The 20,863-nt window shown below is 44.7% G+C and overlaps 1 protein-coding gene across 2 annotated transcripts in view; it reads right to left on the reverse strand.

Moving 5' to 3' along the window:
- The window catches only part of ZDHHC9 (zinc finger DHHC-type palmitoyltransferase 9), a 30,619-nt gene extending 10,410 nt beyond the window's left edge, over positions 1–20,209 (reverse strand). The window contains exons 1-5 of one of the 2 annotated variants that reach the window (XM_032620537.1): positions 20,023–20,209; positions 19,614–19,681; positions 18,121–18,422; positions 7,277–7,437; positions 2,310–2,468 (exon numbers count right to left, since the gene is read on the reverse strand). In XM_032620537.1, the coding sequence (XP_032476428.1) occupies positions 2,310–2,468; positions 7,277–7,437; positions 18,121–18,287 (487 nt within the window). In that variant the 5' untranslated portion in view covers positions 18,288–18,422; positions 19,614–19,681; positions 20,023–20,209. The remainder of the gene's footprint in view (positions 1–2,309; positions 2,469–7,276; positions 7,438–18,120; positions 18,423–19,613; positions 19,682–20,022) is intronic. The other variant, XM_032620538.1, reaches the window with a different exon arrangement.
- Between the last annotated feature and the right edge of the window lie 654 nt (positions 20,210–20,863).

Raw genomic sequence — 20,863 nt, forward strand, 5'->3', positions numbered from 1 at the left:
AATACCTGTACTTCCCATATTTTCTACAATGAATATGTATTATTATTATTAATTTTTTTTTTTTTGCGGGACGCGGGCCTCTCACTGCTGTGGCCTCTCCCGTTGCGGAGCACAGGCTCCGGACGCGCAGGCCCAGCGGCCATGGCTCACGGGCCCAGCCGCTCCGCGGCACGTGGGATCCTCCCGCACCGGGGCACGAACCCGTGCCCCCTACATCGGCAGGCGGACTCCCAACCACTGCGCCACCAGGGAAGCCCAACATGTATTATTTTAATGAATGAAAAAAGCACAAAGAATAAAATATATCATTTTTAAAGCGCAGTGAGCTGTGTACCAGTCAAAAAATAAGGCTGTAAAAACAGGTGCATCTCCTAGTTAAAGGGCTATATCTTTTCAGAAAAGGGAAGGAAGATATAGCCTTACTTTAAGCAAACCTGCCACATAAAAAACACTGAAGAATGCAGATTTATACAGATATATTCAATATTTTTACCATCAATATATTATAAATCACACTTTTTTTCTGATAATATTGATACAAGTAATACATGCTCATTGTAGAAAACTTGAAAATAATTTTTTTCTAATGAAGGAAACAAAATCCCTTATTACCCCACAACCTATAGATAATAGACAATAAGCGTTCTAGAGTACTTCCTTGCATAATTCTTTATACATACTTATATTTTTTTAAATGTGTAACTGAGATCACACTATAAATGTAGCCTATCTTCTATTTTATTTCATTTAGCTTTCTGGTATGAGCTTTACCCACAGAAGTCCACTGTATGTTATGTCCCACAATTTATTTGACCATTTATCTACTGATGGACAATTAGTTTCTTTTCAATTTTTCATTACTATAATAATCTGGAGGTAAATATGTCCATACCTAAATCTTTACCACATCTCTAGTTATTTTCTTGGGTTAGATCCCTAGAAGGCAAGTCACTGGCACCAAAGGGTATACATGTTTTAAGGTTTTCATGAATTTTATTAGGTTGCCTTCCAAAAAGTTTGTTCCAATTTACACTCCTACCAGTGTAGGGCTAAGCGTTATCAGGTTTTCCTTGCTAAATTTCTAGGTTTAAGATCTTCTTTTAATTTTTATTTCTTTGCTTTTTAGTAGAGATGAACCTTTTTTCATGTGAACTAATTGCATTTCCTGTTTTATCTGCTGTCCATATTTCTACTGAAATGTTATTGCTTCTTTTTTAAAAAATCAATTTGCATGAGTTCTTTATGTTTAAGAATATTAATAAGGAGAGGGAATACTTTTTGAAAACCTTCACATCACACTTCCTTGAAATATCAAGTTTCCTGGCTCATTTAAAATGAGTTTCAATTTATAAAAATCCTATCTACATATAGCTTTTACCATATAAAGTAAGATATATCTTCCCAACCTTAACCTAAAAAGAATTGGCTAATGAGAGGAAAGCAATGTACTCAGGCATGCTCCATGGCATATATAAAGAATGCTGGAAGTATGCCTATTGATAATATAAGGAATTGCACATATCTGCCTATCAACAGACATATTTACTGCCTGTTTTTGATCTTTCCCAGGGCTCAGCATACACTAGGCAGTGATTACAACTAAGTCACATATATGCAGCTAGAAGCACAGATCTCTGTATTATGCACACATACACCCCCCACCCTTGCCGCAGAAGCAGAGAAAGAACAAATGAGGGTTTTGGAATCAGAGCTGTTCCAGCTTCATCTCATACTAATTTAATTATATGAACCTACACAAAGGTGCTTCATCTGTTTCTTCATCTGTAAAATGAGGATAATACCTATCTTATGGGGTTCTTATGAGTCTTAAATGAGAGAACGGGAAAGCACTTAGCAAGTGCCTAGTATATATTAGGAATTCAATAAATGCTAGCAATTTTTTTCTTCCTGGGAACACCACTTCTTATTTAGCCCTTCCTTCCCCGATGCTGCCCTCCAGTGGACTAGGATTCTCCTCCCCCTACGTAAGGTGGGTTCCACTTGAAAAAGATCCAGTAGAAGAAAATCTAGATTTGAAAAACAGGTAAAGTTTATTTCTTTATTTACCAAAGAGGTTGTTTTTTTTAAACTAGAGGATATTTAAATTATGATTTGATCTACAGAAGTACAGTTGATTTGCAATTGTTTGGAAGCTTGTTTCCCATCTAAAGTTTCTTAACTAAAAATCTAGCTTGTTTCCTATCTAAATCTATCTTCCCACCCCCACTGATTTTTCCTGAGAAAAATCACCCTGACCCTCTTCTTCAACTCAGCCTTTCCCCAGGCAGCATCTCTTTGGTTTTACTCACCCACACAGTTGTCACAGATGCTGCAATGAGAGGCCCGGGGAGGCCGAAAGATCTTGCATGTATAACAGTATTTCAGCTTCACAATCTGGTTGTTTATCTGGAAATTCTTGATACGAGGGGGTGGTCGCTGGCCTTGGGGTACTGCACCATTGGTAGCTTCTGTAGATCAGTAAAGACAGTTAACACCACTGCTAGCCATTATTTGAGACCAAAAGCCTTACCACCTCTCCAAGAGCAATGGGAGTAATCAAACGTTCCCTAGGCCCACTGTCCCCCCCAGGCTGGTATTTCCAGACTAGACTCTCAACATCACAGAGTATCCTCCCCAAATTCCACTGAGTGCCATGCAATTATTTTGTGTACATGTAAAAAAGTGTTTCTTCAAGCTTTTTGGCTGATTATAAAAAAAAAAATTCATAAAAGAAGAAATAAAAATGGCTAAAAAACATATGAAATGAAAACATACAACTTTACTGATAATCAAAGAAATTAACATAAAGACACCATTTCCACCTTCTGTATTAACAAGTATTAAAAAGAAGAACCTAAGGGCAGGACAGTAATAAAGATGCAGACATAGAGAATGGACTTGAGGACATAGGGAGGGGGAAGGGTAAGCTGGGACGAAGTGAGAGAGAGGCATGGACATATATACACTACCAAACGTAAGGTAGATAGCTAGTGGGAAGCAGCCGCATAACACGGGGAGATCAGCTCGGTGCTTTGTGACCACCTAGAGGGGTGGGATAGGGAGGGTGGGAGGGAGGGAGACGCAAGAGGGAGGAGATATGGGGATAGATGTATATGTATAGCTGATTCACTTTGTTATAAAGCAGATTGCTAGTGAAACTAACATCATTGTAAAGCAATTATACTCCAATAAAGATGTTAAAAAAAAAGAATAAAAATACCCAGTGTTGCCAAGGATAGGGAGAAGGTATTTTTATACATTACCAGTAAGCAATATGGCAGTGACTACCAAAATTTTAAATGTGCTTACTTTTTTAAAAAAATAATTAATTTATTTATTTTTGGCTGAATTGGGTCTTTGTTGCTGCGCACGGGCTTTCTCTAGTGGCGGCAAGTGGAGGCCACTCTTCATTGCAGTGTGTGGGCTTCTCATTGCGATGGCCTCTCTTGTTGCGGAGCATGGGCTAGGTGCGCAGGTTTCAGTAGTTGCGGCACATGGGCTCAGTAGTTGTGGCTCGCGGGTTCTAGAGCACAGGCTCAGTAGTTGTGGCGCATGGGCTTAGTTGCTCCGCAGCATGTGCGATCTTCCCAGACCAGGGCTCGAACCCGTGTCCCCTGCATTGGCAGGTGGATTCTTAACCACTGTGCCACCAGGGAAGTCCCTTTCCTTCTACTCTTAACAAATAAATAAACATTCATGATTTTTTAAATTTGAGATTATATTTTAGATACAATTTTATACCCTGTATTTTTCACTTAACGTTATACAGTAAGCATTTTTCCATGGTTGTTAATTTTTTTCTGAAAACATCATTATTGGCAATACAATTTTCTATCATATGCATGTACTGTAATTTATTTAACCAATTCATGTTATTGGGCATTTAAGTTGCCTCTGGTATTTTGCTATTTAAATGATGCTGCATGCAAAAACTTAAAACATTACAGACAAAGCTTAAGTCCCCTCTGATCTCCACCCTAATCCCAACCCCCTCCTCCCTTCCTCAAGAATATGTTCATGTGTTAAAATTAATTTCTAAAACATAAAGAAAAAAAGAAAAGTATGTTGAAGTCTGAGCAGTAATATATGAAGTTGCTGGCATTAAAATAGCTAGGAAAAAGAAAAAATGATGCATTAAAAATCCTTCTACAAGTATTTGTGTAAATCTCTGATTATTTCCTTTAGCTAATCCTGAGAGATGTGAAATTGCTGGCTCAAAGGGTATGAACCCTTAAAGCCCATATCACTTATCGGGAAACTGCTTCCCAGACAGATTGTATCAATTTGCATGCCTGCCCATCTGCAGCATATGAGAGTGCCTGTCTCATTGCACCCTTGCTGTGCAGGATAATTCTAAAAACAGAATATTTTTTCAATTCACTTTGATTTTAAAAATATCTGCCATATGGAACTTTTTTCCTTTTTTAGCGGAGTGGGGTGGATGCTGTGAAATCAAACAATAACAGTGTGACACAAGTCTTAAAGAATGGGGATAGCTATTCATTAGAGGATGATATAAGTACCAGCATGCCACCCTAACATTCCTCTGCATGTACTTTACATGAGGGCACCTGGGAGAGAGTTCAAGCCTCTCCCACCCCATGAGGTGAGCTATGATGCAAGGGAACCAACCACATGTCTTCTTCTCTCCCCCACCCAGACCCTACCCACAGCATAACCAGTACAGGGCTGAATGTAAGTTGACAAAAACTTGCTAACATAAACATACGTATGAACTCAAGAACGCACTCTACCATTGAGAGAAACATGCTAAATGCAGAGGTAACAACCTGACAGCTTAAGCCTGGACCCCGGGCCCAGCAATCTGGCAAAACAGAGCTAACCTTGCTAACAGCCTGCTGTGAGAGGCAAGATCAAGCCAAGGCACTGCCTTGACCTTCAGTTTCTCTATACATGATGGAAAGAGGAGGACAAAAGACTAACCCAGAGAGAGAAAAGACTATACTCACAACTGTCCCTTCCTATCTTGCTCCTAACTAGTCCAGGTCTCCCCCAACTCCAGCTGCGCCAACACACCTTGCCTCTGTCTGCTTCCCACAATTCCCACCTTCTCCCCACCCCTAAGTAGCTTGAGCTCAGATGTGCACAAATCTATGTCCCCTTACCGCAACTAAAATAGGCTGAAATTTTTCAAAAAGAAATCCACTAAGAAGCTAAATAAACACAGCTAAATAAATAAAAGAAATACAAAAGCTGGAAGCCTTCAAAGCAACCTAAATAAGTATCAAATCAAAACGCTGTACACTTTAAACTTACACAATGTCATATGCCAATTATATCTCAATAAAACTGTGGGGGGAAAAAAGAAACCAACTAGAACTGGGAGAAAATATTTCCTTGACAATAGCATGCATATAAACAGGAATAAACTCAATATGAGAAGTATAGAAACTATGTTAAAAAAAACTATAAAAATTCTATTAAAGGGCACAAAATTCAGTCTAAAAATACAGAAAGATGTACTATCTTCTTGGGGATAATTATACATAATAATTATACAAGTGTAAATTCTCTCAAAAATAATATATAAATATAATACCTATTAGAACCCCAATGTGTTTGTCTTTTTAATTCAATAAAATATTAAAATCCCAACAAACAAACAACAACAACAAAGCGCCTGAAAGAACTAAAGGCTAACCACAGATTGGTACACCAGTGGTACAGCTTTTAGTCTTACAAGTCCTGGGTCCCTTTCTTCTACTCTACGTGGCTTGGATGCTGACTCTAGCTACTTGGGTACCAGATTTGAGAACAATTTAGGTAGGCACCACTGTTGGATCTGGTGGGCTCCAGTCCCTCCTAGTACTGGCATCAGAGCCTTCTTTCCCAGTGTGAGCTCCAGGAGTCTCCCAGGAGTGTGAGCTCCCAGGAGTCTCCCAGGAGCTCCCTTCCTCGAGTCCTGGGATGTTCTGCTTCAATTCATGAAGGCACCCTGGCTCCTGGTTAGTGTAGCTCTTCATTTCTGTCCCAAAGAGCCCTACCCTGAGCTGCAGACTGTACTGTGATTAGCCTGTAACTACTTCCTTTACCATTCCTATAATTCCCAACGGTTCCTGTCCCCTCTCATCTTGTGTGTTCCCCTAAAGCAGGAATCCTTGGTTAGAAACCCACTCATGTGCTTCAAAAGATCTATGAATCCCTGAAATTATATCCAAAATTGTATGTATGTGATGCATATAAGAATATTTTTATGAAGAGGTTTATAGTTTTCATCAAGAAAATCAAATGAGGGACTTCCCTGGTGGTCCAGTGGTCAAGAATCCACCGTCCAATGAAGGGGACGCAAGTTTGATCCCTGGTTGGGGAACTAAGATCCCACATCTGCGGGGCAACTAAGCCCGCGTGCTGCAACTACTGAGCCCATGCGCTCTGGAGCCTGTGTGCCACACTACAGAGCCCACACGCTCTGGAGCCCACACGCCACAACTAGAGAGAAGCCCACGTGCCACAACTAGAGAGAAGCCCGCGTGCCACAACTAGAGAGAAACCTACGAGCCACAACGAGAAAGAAGCCCACGCACTGCAACGAAAGATCCCGCGTGCTGCAACTAAGACCTGACACAGCCAAAAATATTAATAAATAAATAAATAAATAAATTTGAAAAAAATCAAATGAATTGGGCTTCCCTGGTGGTACAGCAGTTAAGAATCTGCCTGCCAATGCAGGGGACACGGGTTCAAGCCCTGGTCCGGGAAGATCCTACATGCCGTGGAGCAACTAAGTCTGCGTGCCACAACTACTGAGCATGCACTCTAGAGCCCGTGAGCCACAACTACTGAGCCCACGTGCCACACTACTGAAGCCCACACGCCTAGAGCCTGTGCTCCGCAACAAGAGAAGCCACCGCAATGAGAAGCCTGTGCACCACAACGAAGCGTAGCCCCCGCTCACCACAACTAGAGAAAAGCCTGAGAGCAGCAACGAAGACCCAACACAGCCAAAATAAATAAATTAATTAAATAAATACCAAAAAAAATCAAATGAGTTGACGACCCCCAAAAAGTTTTTTTAAAAATCCTCTTGGGAACATTGCAGCAGGACCTTGGCAAGATATCCCTCCTAAAATGCAACCAAGAACAGGGAAGAATGAAGTTCATATTCTTCACAGGGTGGTAATGATCTCAGATTCAGGATCTCAGAGGGAAAAGGCTAGAAGTGACTATTAGTCTGCAACTACAATTATGATTCCATTCCCTTACTTATCAAAGCCACCCACTGTACAATATCTTGCCAGCTGGTTAGAAAACTCACCTATCTCCATTTCTATGAAAGCTGCTTCATCTGGTAGGGCCCGAGGGATCACTCCAGGATCACTGAAGCTGGTCCTCAACAGTGTAGCCATGGAGAAAAGGAAAAGCATGGCAGCAAACACAGGGATGGCAGGAGACAGCTGGACAGCCAGGTAGCGGCATCTGAAGAAAGCAAGCAATTGAACATCTAGTTATTCCTACCCTATACTGACCTGGAATTGTTACCAGTATGTCAATCTGATCTCCACAACAAAATTACAGTACCTCAAGGGCAGGGACCATATTTTTCACTTCTCTCGAATTACTGAAAAGTCCTAACATTTGGTTCTGCACATACTAGGCGCTCAACAAATACTTCACTGATCGATGCCACCTATAACATACAGAAGATAGCCTAAGGAACCTCCGTTACCCTCAAGCCCAGTCCCTCCCATCAGCCTGCTGGGGGTCACATTTCCTCTGTACCTCAGCAAAGGCTCATACCTGTTCAGGTCAGGGACCCAACTGAACCTGGACTGTAAGCACCATAGGTTGCTCTCACTCTGGGAATGTCTAGAGCTTTTCATACCCACTCATCTGGCGTTAGGCCTGAGCTCAAGGAGGGGGAAGAAAAGATGAGGACCAGTCATGAAGCAGAGTCCCAGTGTCAGACAGATGGTATGTCCAGCGTGCTTGAAGGCCAGTGAAAAGCTTCAGGGCTGCTGACTGACTCTGCAACATCCACTCACTCCTCTTCCTTCCTCAAAGAGCTGAGCCAATAGGTGACTAGTGACCATAAGCAAGGGAATAAGAAAATTGTATCTCCTTAGCACCCCTTCCCAACATCATGTTTGTTCCCCTCTTTCCATAATTCACCTGGAAGGCCATTCCTCTTTCTCTCTGGATATCCCAGCTCTACTCTTCTTTCAGATCCAAAGCCATCAATGCCGTCACTGTCATCATCACAGCCACAATTTACTGAGCACACACCATATGCACTAAGCTCTTTAGGTGCATTACAGCATCCACTTCTCACACTACATCTATAATAGCTGAAGAATCTGGGATTTAGCGAGGTCTTGGCTCTTCCAAAGGCCTATCCTAAACTGCACTGTTTTTCACTATGTTGATCTCATCTCCCCCAACTGAACTTCATAAGAGCAAGAACCTTGTCTTTTAGGAGTGGGAATGCCTGGGTTTGAATTCTGGCTCTACCAGCTCCTAGTTGGGTAACTGAGTTAACTTCAGTCTCCTTATCTGTGAAATGAGGATGATAATGACAGTATTTCATAAGGTGGTTGTGTGGTTCAAATGCATGAATAGAAATAAAGTGCTTAGAACTGCCCTTGACACAGAGTAAACGCTAAGTAAATATCAGTTATTAACATTATCATCACGGTTCTCTATCTCCCAGAGCCTAATACAAGTATGAGAACAAAGAGGCTATCAACAAATACTTGTCGAGTTGAACTGAGTATCAAACCAAATAAATGGGAATACGTAATTAGAGTAACCACTGACCTATTTTTACTCTCCTCCTCCTGAGGCATATTTTCTCCTTCAACATAGACATCTTCTCTTGGAGGCAGACTATAAGTGGATGAGCAAGGACCAGAGGCAGAGTGAAGAAAGTAAGCTAAGGAAAAAGGCTTATCTCATCTGCACAGGGATTAAGCAAGCTGCTGTCCACTCAGAGTAAACGTTTAACCCTGGGTTGTACCTTCGCTGCAGGTTTGGAACAATCCCCATGAGATCCTTCCCCTGCCTCCGTGCCACACACACGACTGCATGGGGAGTTCAAACCAACTGTACTGAGCAGTTTGCCATGAAGGTGAACAGACGGAGTGAACTTGCAAAATGATTTCTGTGGCTTTTTGTTTGCTTGCCTGCTCGTTTGTTTTTTAATAAAATCCTTGGTCTTAGCTTGCTTTTGTAAGATTTTTTTCCTTCTCCTAAAAGCCAAGGGTAGGATCTGGCTAACTGAGTTCAGGGTAATGAAGGTCCTTCCATATCACTCGCTTGTGGATTACCCTATTTCCCACTATTCCCCTTCACTGGTACAGATAATTAAGAAGTGAATTCAGAAAAGTCACCTCCACTTATCAGGGACCCAAAAGGACACAGGAGAATCACGAGGCTCCGTTTCACAAACAAGCCAAATGAAATTACCACGCTGACAGAAAACAGCCATCTTCCTCATCACTGCCCATCTCTAAAATCACTCTTGAAAACAAAGAAGTGACGTCTCCAGGATTCAAACTGCCCTGGGTGTATAGTCTCCAACGAAAACCCTTAGAAAAATCAGAGCCATCTGATTGGCCACCTAAGGGAGTTTAAACTGTTTTATTAGAGGGAAAAGATACAGAGAAGGTAGAACACACACACACCCACACACACACCCCACACACACATACTAATGTCACCCCCATGCACAGAAGGCCCAAGCTTAACTAAGTCCCATTTCAACACCTGCTTGTTGACCAGACAAAGAACAACTTAGATTTCAATTACACTATGCCATTAAGGATAAAGGTCTCTGTAATCTCCACACAGACTATCATCTGCACCTGCTAAAACAATCCACTCTGTATGTCAACAAGTTCACAACAGGCCCATTGTATTGTTCTCCAGAGACAAGGATACTGGCAGCCAGTTGTCACTAGTGAGTGGGTGTGGCTGGCAAGACAGATGTGGGACCAGCAGGCCTTTCTACCCCGAATAAGAAGAAATAAGAGAGCCAGCGGCTAAGACCACTGTGAACTACAACCCATCTGTCTGTCTTTAATACCCACCTAGGTCAGTCCCATAATTGCAGTAAGCTAGAGATCTGTCTTGTATAGGAATAAGCTATGTGAAGATTTGGGGGTAATTCCCAGTATCGACCTCAAAAGTCAGGAGTACCCTCAAACATCACTAATTTGTCCTAGTGAAACACGGATCTGTCATCCACATATATAAGCTGTTTTTGAAACCCCGTAGTAGTTTCCATCTATATCGATACGAATAATGATATCCATACACTTCTTGACACAGAACTCTCCTTTGTCTTCAGAGTACCAGGGGGTTAGAAGTTGCTTTTCTCCCTTGTGAATCTTATAAATGCAACCATGTGCCCACTAAGTCTTCATTTCTGCCACCTGAAGAGACATCATCATTTTAAGCCATCCTCTACCAACCTCTTGATTGGCCTCAGGCTTCCATAGCTGGACTAGACGACAGGACTCCCACATGGTGGTACTGACCAGCAGTAACCAGCAGTACCAGGCTGAGCTGGTGTGTCATGTCCCATCCCCCATCCCTAGCACACTAGCATTTATTGGAGGGACAATGATAATGACACAGACTTCAATTCACACAAAAAAACTCAAAAGAGATTCATGAGGGGAGCTGGTAAGAAAACAGACAGATTCCATGGCAGGGCTGCCTCACAGACTGGCAGGGTGGACTAGTGTTCTATACTCTGCTTCCAAGTCTCCCTAATAGCTTTCTTGCTATGTTTTTTGTTGTCCTTTTATCAATGCAATCAATCAGCCAACAAGTATTTATGGGTCTAACAAATGAAGAGCAAGAGAAATGGGAGTTAATTTTGTTGAGGAAAACATAACTAACATATGAAACAGCTAAATAAGATAAGACCAATAATCAAGTGTTCACATGGTGAGTCAGACTCTAAGGACTGTAAGTGGTCAAAGAAGAGCTCTCTTGGGAAGCTGATGGCTGCTTGAAACTGCTCCCATAGCAGCCATTAAGGTTGGCTTTAAGGAAGAGCTGTGCTTGGAACGGCAGGAATGGCCCAAGGGTCAGAGCCCCATAATGGCCCTTGATCCCAGATAATAGAAATAAGCCCTTGCTATAAGTCCTCCCTGATATGGATGGCTGTCTGTCCTTTTACATATGACCTACCTCTAGAGCACAGTAAACATGTACAACCACCCATAAGACTGGTTCAACATTCTTCTGATGACACTCAGAGTCTGCTACGAGGGAAAAAGTTTCCTTGGACACTAAAAACATAATTTAATATCACCCTCCAGATTTACTGCTATGTGAAGGTCAAAGGAAAATGCATAACCCTGTTTTGCTCCAGGAGCAATGGGGAAAATTAACCAAACAGGGACCTTTTCAATTGTGAGGCAATGAGCCATCCTCTCACTGAGGAAGGCCAAAATCTCTATCCAGGCAAACCTGCTAAGTAGTTGCCAAATTTCAGTTATAATAATAAATTTCACATTTCAATTATAACAAATATAAAAAATTTCAATTATAATATCCTCCTGATCAAGAACTTAGAACAATTCCCTGCTGCCTATTATATTAAGCCCCCCACTCCTCAGGCCAGTATTCCGAGGCCCTCCTTGAACTGGCCTTATCTAATCATTATCATAAGGTTCTTGCCTCCTCCTTGCTCCATTCCAGACACATCTCCCTCATTACCCTGAACTCACTAGCCTCTTGTTATTGCAAGAGGCATAAGATGCCTTTTTTTGTTCTTAAACACAATACCACCTCTGGCATCTCTGAGGAGGAAGATTTAGGACTCCTATCCCTCAATAAATATCTCAACTGATGTAGGCATGCTAGGGACATCCCTGTTCTTTGTGCTCACTTTTCCTAAAATAGACGATCACTATACTCAATTAAGACTCATTCTCAAAAGATGGGAGACTCATTCAGTGGAAACTGACAGTGTGAAACTCATTACCACAAAAGGTAGTAGAGGCTGAAAATATACAGATGAATTCTGAATGACAGAACCGTAAAGAATTGTTAACGGAAAGCACACTGTTCAGGAGACATGACCCAATCCTTCTTCAGGGGACATGCTTTATCAGGAAGTTGAGTTTAGCTAAGTACTGTTAACAGATTGATATCAAAGAGGCAACTATGCCTTTCTAAAATTGTCTTTGGTTGACCAAGTCACAGACAGAATCTTGGGCGGGATAAGCACAAGACTGAATCTCCATAGAGCAGCTCTGCAGAGAATACTCTCTTGGTTAGAGATCATGATAAAGTCACTTTTTCCTCTTCCTAATCTCACCTAAGGAATTCAGGGACCTGGACCTTGTCACTGTAGGCACAGATATTCTGCCATGTCAGAGTCTGGCTTTGGTCTACCCAGCCCTGTGTCTCCTCAAACCTGCTAAGTTTGTTATCAGATTGCCTCTTCTCTTCCTCCTGTCCATGGGGACACGGTATCCCTTTCATCACCATCACCCACAGAGTAACATGGTAGGGAGCACACACTGCTTAATTTTTCCCTGAGCTGTCCTCATCCCGGCAGCAGGGACTGGGGCAGCGACAGCAGTGATAACCTCTTGTAACACACAAAGCTTACTTGCTAAGTTCACACTTAGACGTGGGCTCCCTTGTCCCTGCAAGGCTACCAGAATGCCATGCTGGAACGCTGTGAGTTTTCCACAAAGATGCCTTCGTTTTCTAGGAGCATGGGCTAGGGAGGCCAAAATAACCTGGAGTCCACTAAGGTAACACAAACACTAGCTAGCAAGACCCCAGAATATGCGTGTCCGGCACTCAGCACTATGCACATCTTCAGTAATCTGCACGTCTTCAAAAGGTAACAATGAGATGAAAAGTAGTGTCATATAGGGCTTCCCTGGTGGCACAGTGGTTGAGAGTCCGCCTGCCGATGCAGGGGACACAGGTTCGTGCCCCGGTCCGGGAGGATCCCACATGCCGCGGAGCGGCTGGGCCCGTGAGCCATGGCCGCTGAGCCTACGTGTCTGGAGCCTGTGCTCCGCGACGGGAGGGGCCACAACAGTGAGAGGCCCGCGTACCGCAAAAAAAAAAAAAAAAAAAAAAAAGTAGTGTCATATAAAGGCACTGGCTGGCCGATCGATCTTGATGAAATAACCCCATTTCTGTAGACTTGGCTTTTGTCACCTGCAAAAGGATAAGGATAGTCTCCAAGGCCCCCTCCGGCTCTATCACTCTATGATTCTGTGAGTCAAGACTGTTACATTTTAAGTGCATCCAGAATGTATCAATTCAGCAACATTTATTGATCACCTACTCTATGAAAGGCCTGGCAGAGTGCACTGTGGGGGCCACATAGACACAGAAGATGGTCCCTGACATTGAAAGAGCTTGAAGTGTAATCACCACAGAATTCAGAAATATAAAAAATGTCATATAATTACATATTAAATGACTGGTATGTACAATTAGTCCTGAGAATGCAGAAATTACTAGAAAAAATTCATGAAGGAAGGAAGACTCAAGAAGGGACTTGAAAAAGAGGTAGAATATGAATAGGCTAGAAGTGGGACAATTACTAAGCAGTGCTACAAAACTTCTTTCAGTTCATCCAATTCAACGACTCCTCTGTACATCAGGAGCACCCAGGAGGGTCAGTCCAACAGGGTTTGATAGTGCCTTGATACGGTTTCCTCTAGATATAGCACAGTGAGGCATAAGCACTGATCATAGCAGCAAACTACTTCTACTTCAGGGGTCAAGAGTCACACAATCATTCTTGCCACAAGAGAAGTCTCAGGACCTTGACCCCACTAGTGATCTGGTCACAACGTTAAAAGAGACAGCTAGGAAGCCACTTCCAGAACACAGTGCACTTGGTCCTTTCCCCAAGCTTTATGAGGAAGTTGAATTTGACTAAATACCACAATAGCCTTTCAGTAGCTGGACAGCTCACAGGTTGTCAGTGTCATTCTGCTATAGTGTCCTAACATTCCCGGCCAAGCTGTTTGCTATGTGTTCATCACACAAGCTGGACAGGGTTTGGGCAAAAAGGACTGAGAACGGTTCATGTGCTCAAAGCTCACACTTCCTAAATACCTCATCCTAAGAATACATTAGGAAGTTCTTTTTTTTTTAACTAAAGTATTTTTTGAAGTATAGTTGATTTACAATGTTGTGTTAATTTCTGGTGTACAGCAAACTGGTTCAGTTATATATACATTCTTTTTTTTATATTCTTTTCCATTATGGTTTATCATAAGATACTGAATATAGTTCTCTGTGCTGTACAGTAGGACCTTGTTGTTTATCCATTCTATATATAAAAGCTTACATCTGCTCACCCAAACCTCCCACTCCATCCCTTCCCCACCCCACCCCACCCCTGCCGGCAACCACAAGTCTGTTCTCTACGTCCCTGAGTCTGTTTCTGTTTCATAGATAGGTTCATTTGTGTCACATTTTAGAGTCCATATATAAGTGATATCATATGGTATTCATCTTTCTCTTTCTGACTTACTTCACTTAGTATGATAATCTCTACTTGCAAGGAAATTCTTTTTTTTTAAGTACTGTACAATTTACACTCTGCTTCAAAATTCAAAGACATTTTTACTACAGATACAATTACATTTAAAATACAGCTACCTACTGGTAATCTTCTATCCCCTCCTTTTCTGTGTGTGTATTTGAATTTTCCAGACAGACACAAGAGTTATATAGAATTTCAGACTCTCAGAGTTGCAAGAGGCCTAGTGATAATCTAGCCCAATTTCCCATCCTGGGCAGGAATCCACTCTGTGACAGCAGCCCTGAGAGATGGCTACCCAGCTTCTTTGGAAACACTTCTAACAATACAGAGCTAACTCGCTCCTGGATGGACCACCTTTGTTCATTTTACGTATTCAACCTACTGTCTGTCCACTGAAAATTACAGGTCCCTCCTTTGAGAAATCTAAACGTGTAAAGGCAAAATCCAAAAATAAAAAGATGTCCACTGGCACTACTAACACTGCATGTTTTTCATCAAGGGGCGCCCACACGCCTGACCAGATTTCTCAAGCCATCTGGCTGACCCAGGGCTGTGCCACGGGTGGTTATAAATCACCTCGCACTCGTTCCTATGCACCTGCTGCAAGCAGGACGCTGTTACTAAAATGCAGGTCCAGATGTGCCTCAAGATCTGAACTTTCTTCCTCAAGGCCAAAATGCAGCAGCCAGGGGATATATAGTCTACGCTCCTAGACAGTTTAAAGATGAAAAGAGACAGCCCTTTGTCACTGGTGGTTCAGACACCCTCAACTGCCTGAAGGCAGGGGGCTAGATCAGCTGATTTTTTTTTTTTTTATGCACGGTACGCGGGCCTCTCACTGTTGTGGCCTCTCCCGTTGCGGAGCACAGGCTCCGGACGCGCAGGCTCAGCAGTCATGGCTCACGCACCCAGCCGCTCCGCGGCATGTGGGATCTTCCCCGGACCGGGGCACGAACCCGTGTCCCCTGCATCGGCAGGCGGACTCTCAACCACTGCGCCACCAGGGAAGCCCCCAGCTGATTTCTTGAGGTCTCCCTAAGTTCTCATACTAGCGAAGGAGCCCATATTCTGCCCCCAAACCCTATCCACCACCACGTGGTGGGTAGTAAATTACAGATCCCAAAGAAAAAGGTCAACCAGAAAGAAATGTCATTCCTCGGAGGCACGCTGGTATCTTCTGTACAGCCTGTCATTGGTTAGGCTCAAGGCAGCTGCCACCTAGAGTGCCTGTGTGTCTGCATATGACAGACAGATGCATGCACGCTCACAAACACAGATTCTACCATTCTCAGTAAAAAAAGCATTCATTGCCAGGGTCCTCTCCCCTTTGGTCAGATGTAGCCTTCCCCACTCCACTGCTCAGCTAACACGTTTACTTCCTTCTCCCCTCCGGCCTCCTTACTCCCTCCCCCAAGCCCTACCCTCAAAAATATTTACCCCACAGACAGCTGGAACCCAGGGCAGCTTACAAACAACCTCACCCTTCATATCTGAGGGCAAAGCACAAGAAATAACTTGGGGGAAAAAGTCATCTTGGTAGAAAACCCAACCTGTCTGTCAAACAGTAACTTGGCTAATTACAAGCTTCATCCCACAGGCAGTTTTCTTCAGAGGCCTTCAGGGCCGAAGTGGAACAGATCCGTATCAGACTCTGTCTGGCTCCCAGATACAAAAAGGGTCAAATGCCAGTAGCTCCAAATTTCAAGTTCCCTTGGCCAGTCAAACCAGAGGTTTCCTGGGTCCAGAATTACCAGCTCACTCAGGGTCTAGAAACAAATCTCATCTCTGTTTTGAATGCTTCCAACCACAAAAATTTAACCCTGGGCGGGGCAGGGAGGGTGGCAAAAGAGCTAGTGATTCAGCAGAGGAAGGAGTGAGAATGATAGAAAGCAGAGTTCATCTCTGCACTTCCAAAAAGAAGCAAGGCAGGAATAAAGCAAAGAAAACTTGGAGAAGGGTGAGGAGTGGAGAAACATTTTTTTTAATGTTATGCATATGCCTGCCCACCTGCACACACTCACTTGTACCACACATAGGTACACACACAAAGTACACACACACACACACACACACACACACACACACTCAGCCATGAAACTCAGACTGGAAAGCAGCTAAGAAGCCAACATCAAACTGTCTGACTTTGCCAAATACTTTACAAAGTCAGCAGCAATAGCAGCAACAGAAGTGCCTTTGACAAAGAGGTCCTCTGACCTTACTTTCCTAGCCCTGTTATAAACTACGTCCCCCTCCTTCCTCTGCTGTTACTCAAGCCAGCTGCAACCATCAAAAAGTCCGGTAAAGGGCTTCCCTGGTGACGCAGTGGTTGAGAGTCCGCCTGCCGATGCAGGGTACACGGGTTCGTGCCCCGGTCCGGGAAGATCCCACATGCCGCGGAGCAGCTGGGCCCGTGAGCCATGGCCGCTAAGCCTGCGCGTCCGGAGCCTGTGCTCCGCAACAGGAGAGGCCACAACAGTGAGAGGCCCGCGTACCGCAAAAAAAAAAAAAAAAAAAAAAAAGTCCGGTAAAGCAGTCCGAAAAAAAATCACTCTTGATGCACTGGGTAAGCCTGAAGCCCTTATAGAAGAAAGACAAAAATGAGCCCCAAGAGACCAGAGTTCATTTTAATTACCCACGAAGTCTGGCCAAGAAGCTCCGTCCTCCGTCCCATGGCCACACCCCCTCATGCCCATGGCCACACCCCCTCATGCGAGCTCCATTTCCAGGTCACCGGGGCACAGGAACTGTAGCAGGCTCCTATTAGGTGTGGTTCACAGTCCACAAACACACCTCTTGGCTCCTCAAGGCCTTCCTCATAATACTGTAATCCCAAACCGATCAGCATTACTCCCAGCCCTAGAGTGTACAGCATTCTCAGCATTCCCAGGAGTCATGCCACAGTACCCTAGAATCCAACTGGCCACTTCCCTTGAGCAGTGACCTACACGGACTTCAAACAGTGGCTCTAGTACTAGCTATTACATCACAGAAAAAATAACTCCAAGGCTGGTATCAGGCACACACAGAATAGAGAGTTGTTTATGTTGAGCAATTTTGAGTGAAAGAAAGAGCAACTCACATTTAATAAGCACATATGTGCCACACACACAGTTAGATTGTGGCACAGCTGAGGCTGGAACCAATCTGCAGGTTCCCAATTCAGTTGGCTTTTCAATTTAACAGCTAACTGAGAGCTGAGCCCTAAGGAAATAGGACCCAGAATTACAGAATAAGTGAGTATTATGGGGTGGAGTTATGACCACGGGGAGTGCCCCTAGGCTCAGGAGGGGTAGGGAAGAGGCAGTCTGTCACTAAGCACCTAAGGAGACCACTGAAAAGGGGAGGTGAGCAATAAAGACAAACTCTTTTATTTCCCAAGTGTTCCAGGGGTGGCCCCAAATCAGTGCTATAAAATTGGTATCAAGGGTCTTGGTGTTTTTAGGAGGCACATACTCTGCTATAAGCTCAAAGCAATGAATTCAGTTGGCATGATCTATAGACACTCCCCAAGAGGACAATGACAGCCATCCAAGGACTAGCCACAAACTCCCCAAAAAGAAGGTTCTTCCCCTGGACCCAAGGTAACCATAATCAGGCAACTGTACTCAATGGAAACTCACTCGAAGGCGAAGAAGAGTGTACACGTCCCCAGGATGAGGAAGAGGGTCAAATAGAAGATGCCCTTTTGCCGGGCCATCATCACGCGGCCATCACAACAGAAGGTGTTCCTGCCTGGGAGTTTCTCCCATTTCCGTGTCACCTTCTTTCTCACCACCATCACAGACATGATTGGAATTCCTGGTCCAAAATGGGTTTTGTGATTACAAGAGGGAAGAAACAAAAGCTGAGCCCAGCTTTGAAATCACGTTGCCTGCTATTGCTGCCGCTGGGTCAAACATCATCAGAAGTCCAATTTCTAGCCCTAAGAAAAAGCACACACACACACACAAAAATGAGACAGGAACAAGAAAATGCAGTTCAATCTTCCTTTCCCAGAGGCAGAAAGATGAGCACTGCTTGAAGGGATGGGGGTGAAGAAATGGGAGAGTTTATTTCCAATCTGTTTTTGTCCCCTAAAAGAAGAAAAGGTTAAAGGTTCTCAAAAAGAGAAGGGGGCTAGCATATCTTCTTAAATATACCCCTTTACTTCCAATATAATACTGATGATGTGATTATCATAGAACCTTGGAACTAGAAGGGATTTTGTAGTTGACAGGCCCAATTACTTTGTTTTGGAAATGAGTAAAGTGAAGACCGAAGAGGGGAGATAACTTCTCCAGGGTCACAAAGCCATGAAGCTAAGCCAAGAAAACAGGTCTGCTGACTTTCAGTCCAGGGAACTTTCCACTATACCATATTTTTCTATAATCATCACAAAGAGGACTCTAAAAATAATAGTAGAGTTTCTGTCCTTAAGGAGCCATTCCCACCCCTCCTCCAGTTCTTCGCCTTCTTTCTTCAATTAGCCACTCAAATGTGAATCACACCAGGGAACAAGTCATCCTCTGGCAGAGCTAGGAGGTTGTGGACACTGTGTACACAAACCCAGGTTGTATTTACTCAAAACAGATTTCCCCTAATCAAACCCTCCTAACTTCCTGAGTCCGGGAAATGAACCAACCTTGCTGGTCTAGTCTAACATTGGTGGGAATCTTAATGAAACCACATCACAGACCTGTAGGTGAAAGGCTGACTTAAGCAGGAGAGGTTCTGATATGGCTGGGGGGAGGAGGGGCGGGAGGGGGGACGGCAGCAGTCAAGAAAAGTCATAAAGGTGCTTTCTGGGACATTTCAGAAGTACCATCTCCACTTAGCATCCTGAATCCCCAGGCCCAGCCTTTCTCTGCCACTGCCACCCTTCTCCTCCTCTCAGGTCGGGTGCTGTGGCCTCTATTTACTGATACCACATGCCCCGCGCTGGCAAGAACGAGGCGGAAGCCTGCAGCCCAACTGACTGATGAGAAACAACCAACTCGAAATCATTCCTGGGCTGGAGAGGGTAAGGGTCCCAAGAGAGACGAGGAACTGAGCAGGGAAAGGAGAAGGTGGAAGGCTTGGGAAAGGGGAGGGGGCACCAGAGGTACAGAGAACACTTCCTTTGTGTAAAACTAACCTGGAAAACAATCTTCTCCTGATAAACCGGCCCAGCGAGAGAAGAGAGACCAGGAAGGGGAGCCGGGCCTGGGAGAACAAAGATCAAAATCCGTCAAGAACCAGCGACCGGCCCAACGGCACGGGGCTGAGGCCGGAGTCCCAGGCGGGCGGCGGGCGCGGCCTCGGGAGGCCCGCCCTGCCTCGGCCACGCCGCCGACCACCGCCCCGGGCAGGTTGGGACGTGCGCCACCTCCGCACGCTCGTACACACTCACACACGCCCCGCCACGTGTAGTCACCCCCGGCCAGGGGCTCGGCAGCTGCCTAGCCGAGAAGGGGAGAGCCAGGGTCCGCGCGTCCCGGAGCAGCCGCGGGAGCGGTAGACCACGCGGCCGAACCCCGGAGACCCCCACCCCCACCCCTTGTTACCTGAACCCCGGAGACAGAACTCGGCCGGGAACCGAGGCCAGGAAGTGCACTGTCCCAGGGGACCGCGTCGGCCGCCCGAGGTGGCAGCGGCTTCTCCCCAGCCCGGAGGCTGCCTCCTCCTGACAAGGGGCCCCAATGGTCGGGGCCCTAAACCAGCTGTGGCAGCCGCCCACCACTGGGCGAATGGAACGCTCCTCACGTCACCAGGTCGTTCCAGTAGTTGCTCGCCCTCCATTGGCTGATCCACCTCGGTGCCTCCGCCTCTGCCACCCCTGCCCCGAACTACCATTGGCTGAGCCAAACGCCGCTCGACGATGCCTCCGCCCCACTCTCCCACCCATCTCCCGGCTTCTTGCCCACCTGCCAAGCCATTGCCAGACTCCCTTTGGGGTCTGAGCGCCAATGTGAAGTGTCGCCTTCTATTAATATAGTTCCAAAGAGACTGGGGTGAAGGGTAGTGCCAATGGTACCAGGAGGGACAGGGGACCTGCCTCCCCCCACACGTACTGTGAGACGCTGAAGCAACACTGGCTCACAGATCCCGATGCTCACCCCAAACTAGGTCCTCCCTGGGCCTCTCCAGCCCTGTTTGCATGAAATCAACTGCGACTCGGGATTTTACTCTTTACCGGCGTAAAAACAAGTCCTTTGCCTCCCAAGTCCTATTCACTAGATAGGGACCCCACCTCTGTCCCAGTCACCCTGGCCTGCAGCTCTAAGGCTTTCAGAACAAAACAAACAAACGTAAAAAGGAACTTGAAAGGAATAACTGTCCCCAAGAATAGAATAATTTTGCAGTATCGTAAACAAAAAAATTGACAGTGATGAGTTTAGAGAAACT

Source organism: Phocoena sinus, chromosome X, assembly GCF_008692025.1.
Source record: "Phocoena sinus isolate mPhoSin1 chromosome X, mPhoSin1.pri, whole genome shotgun sequence".
In the NCBI taxonomy this organism is placed as follows: Eukaryota; Metazoa; Chordata; class Mammalia; order Artiodactyla; family Phocoenidae; genus Phocoena; species Phocoena sinus.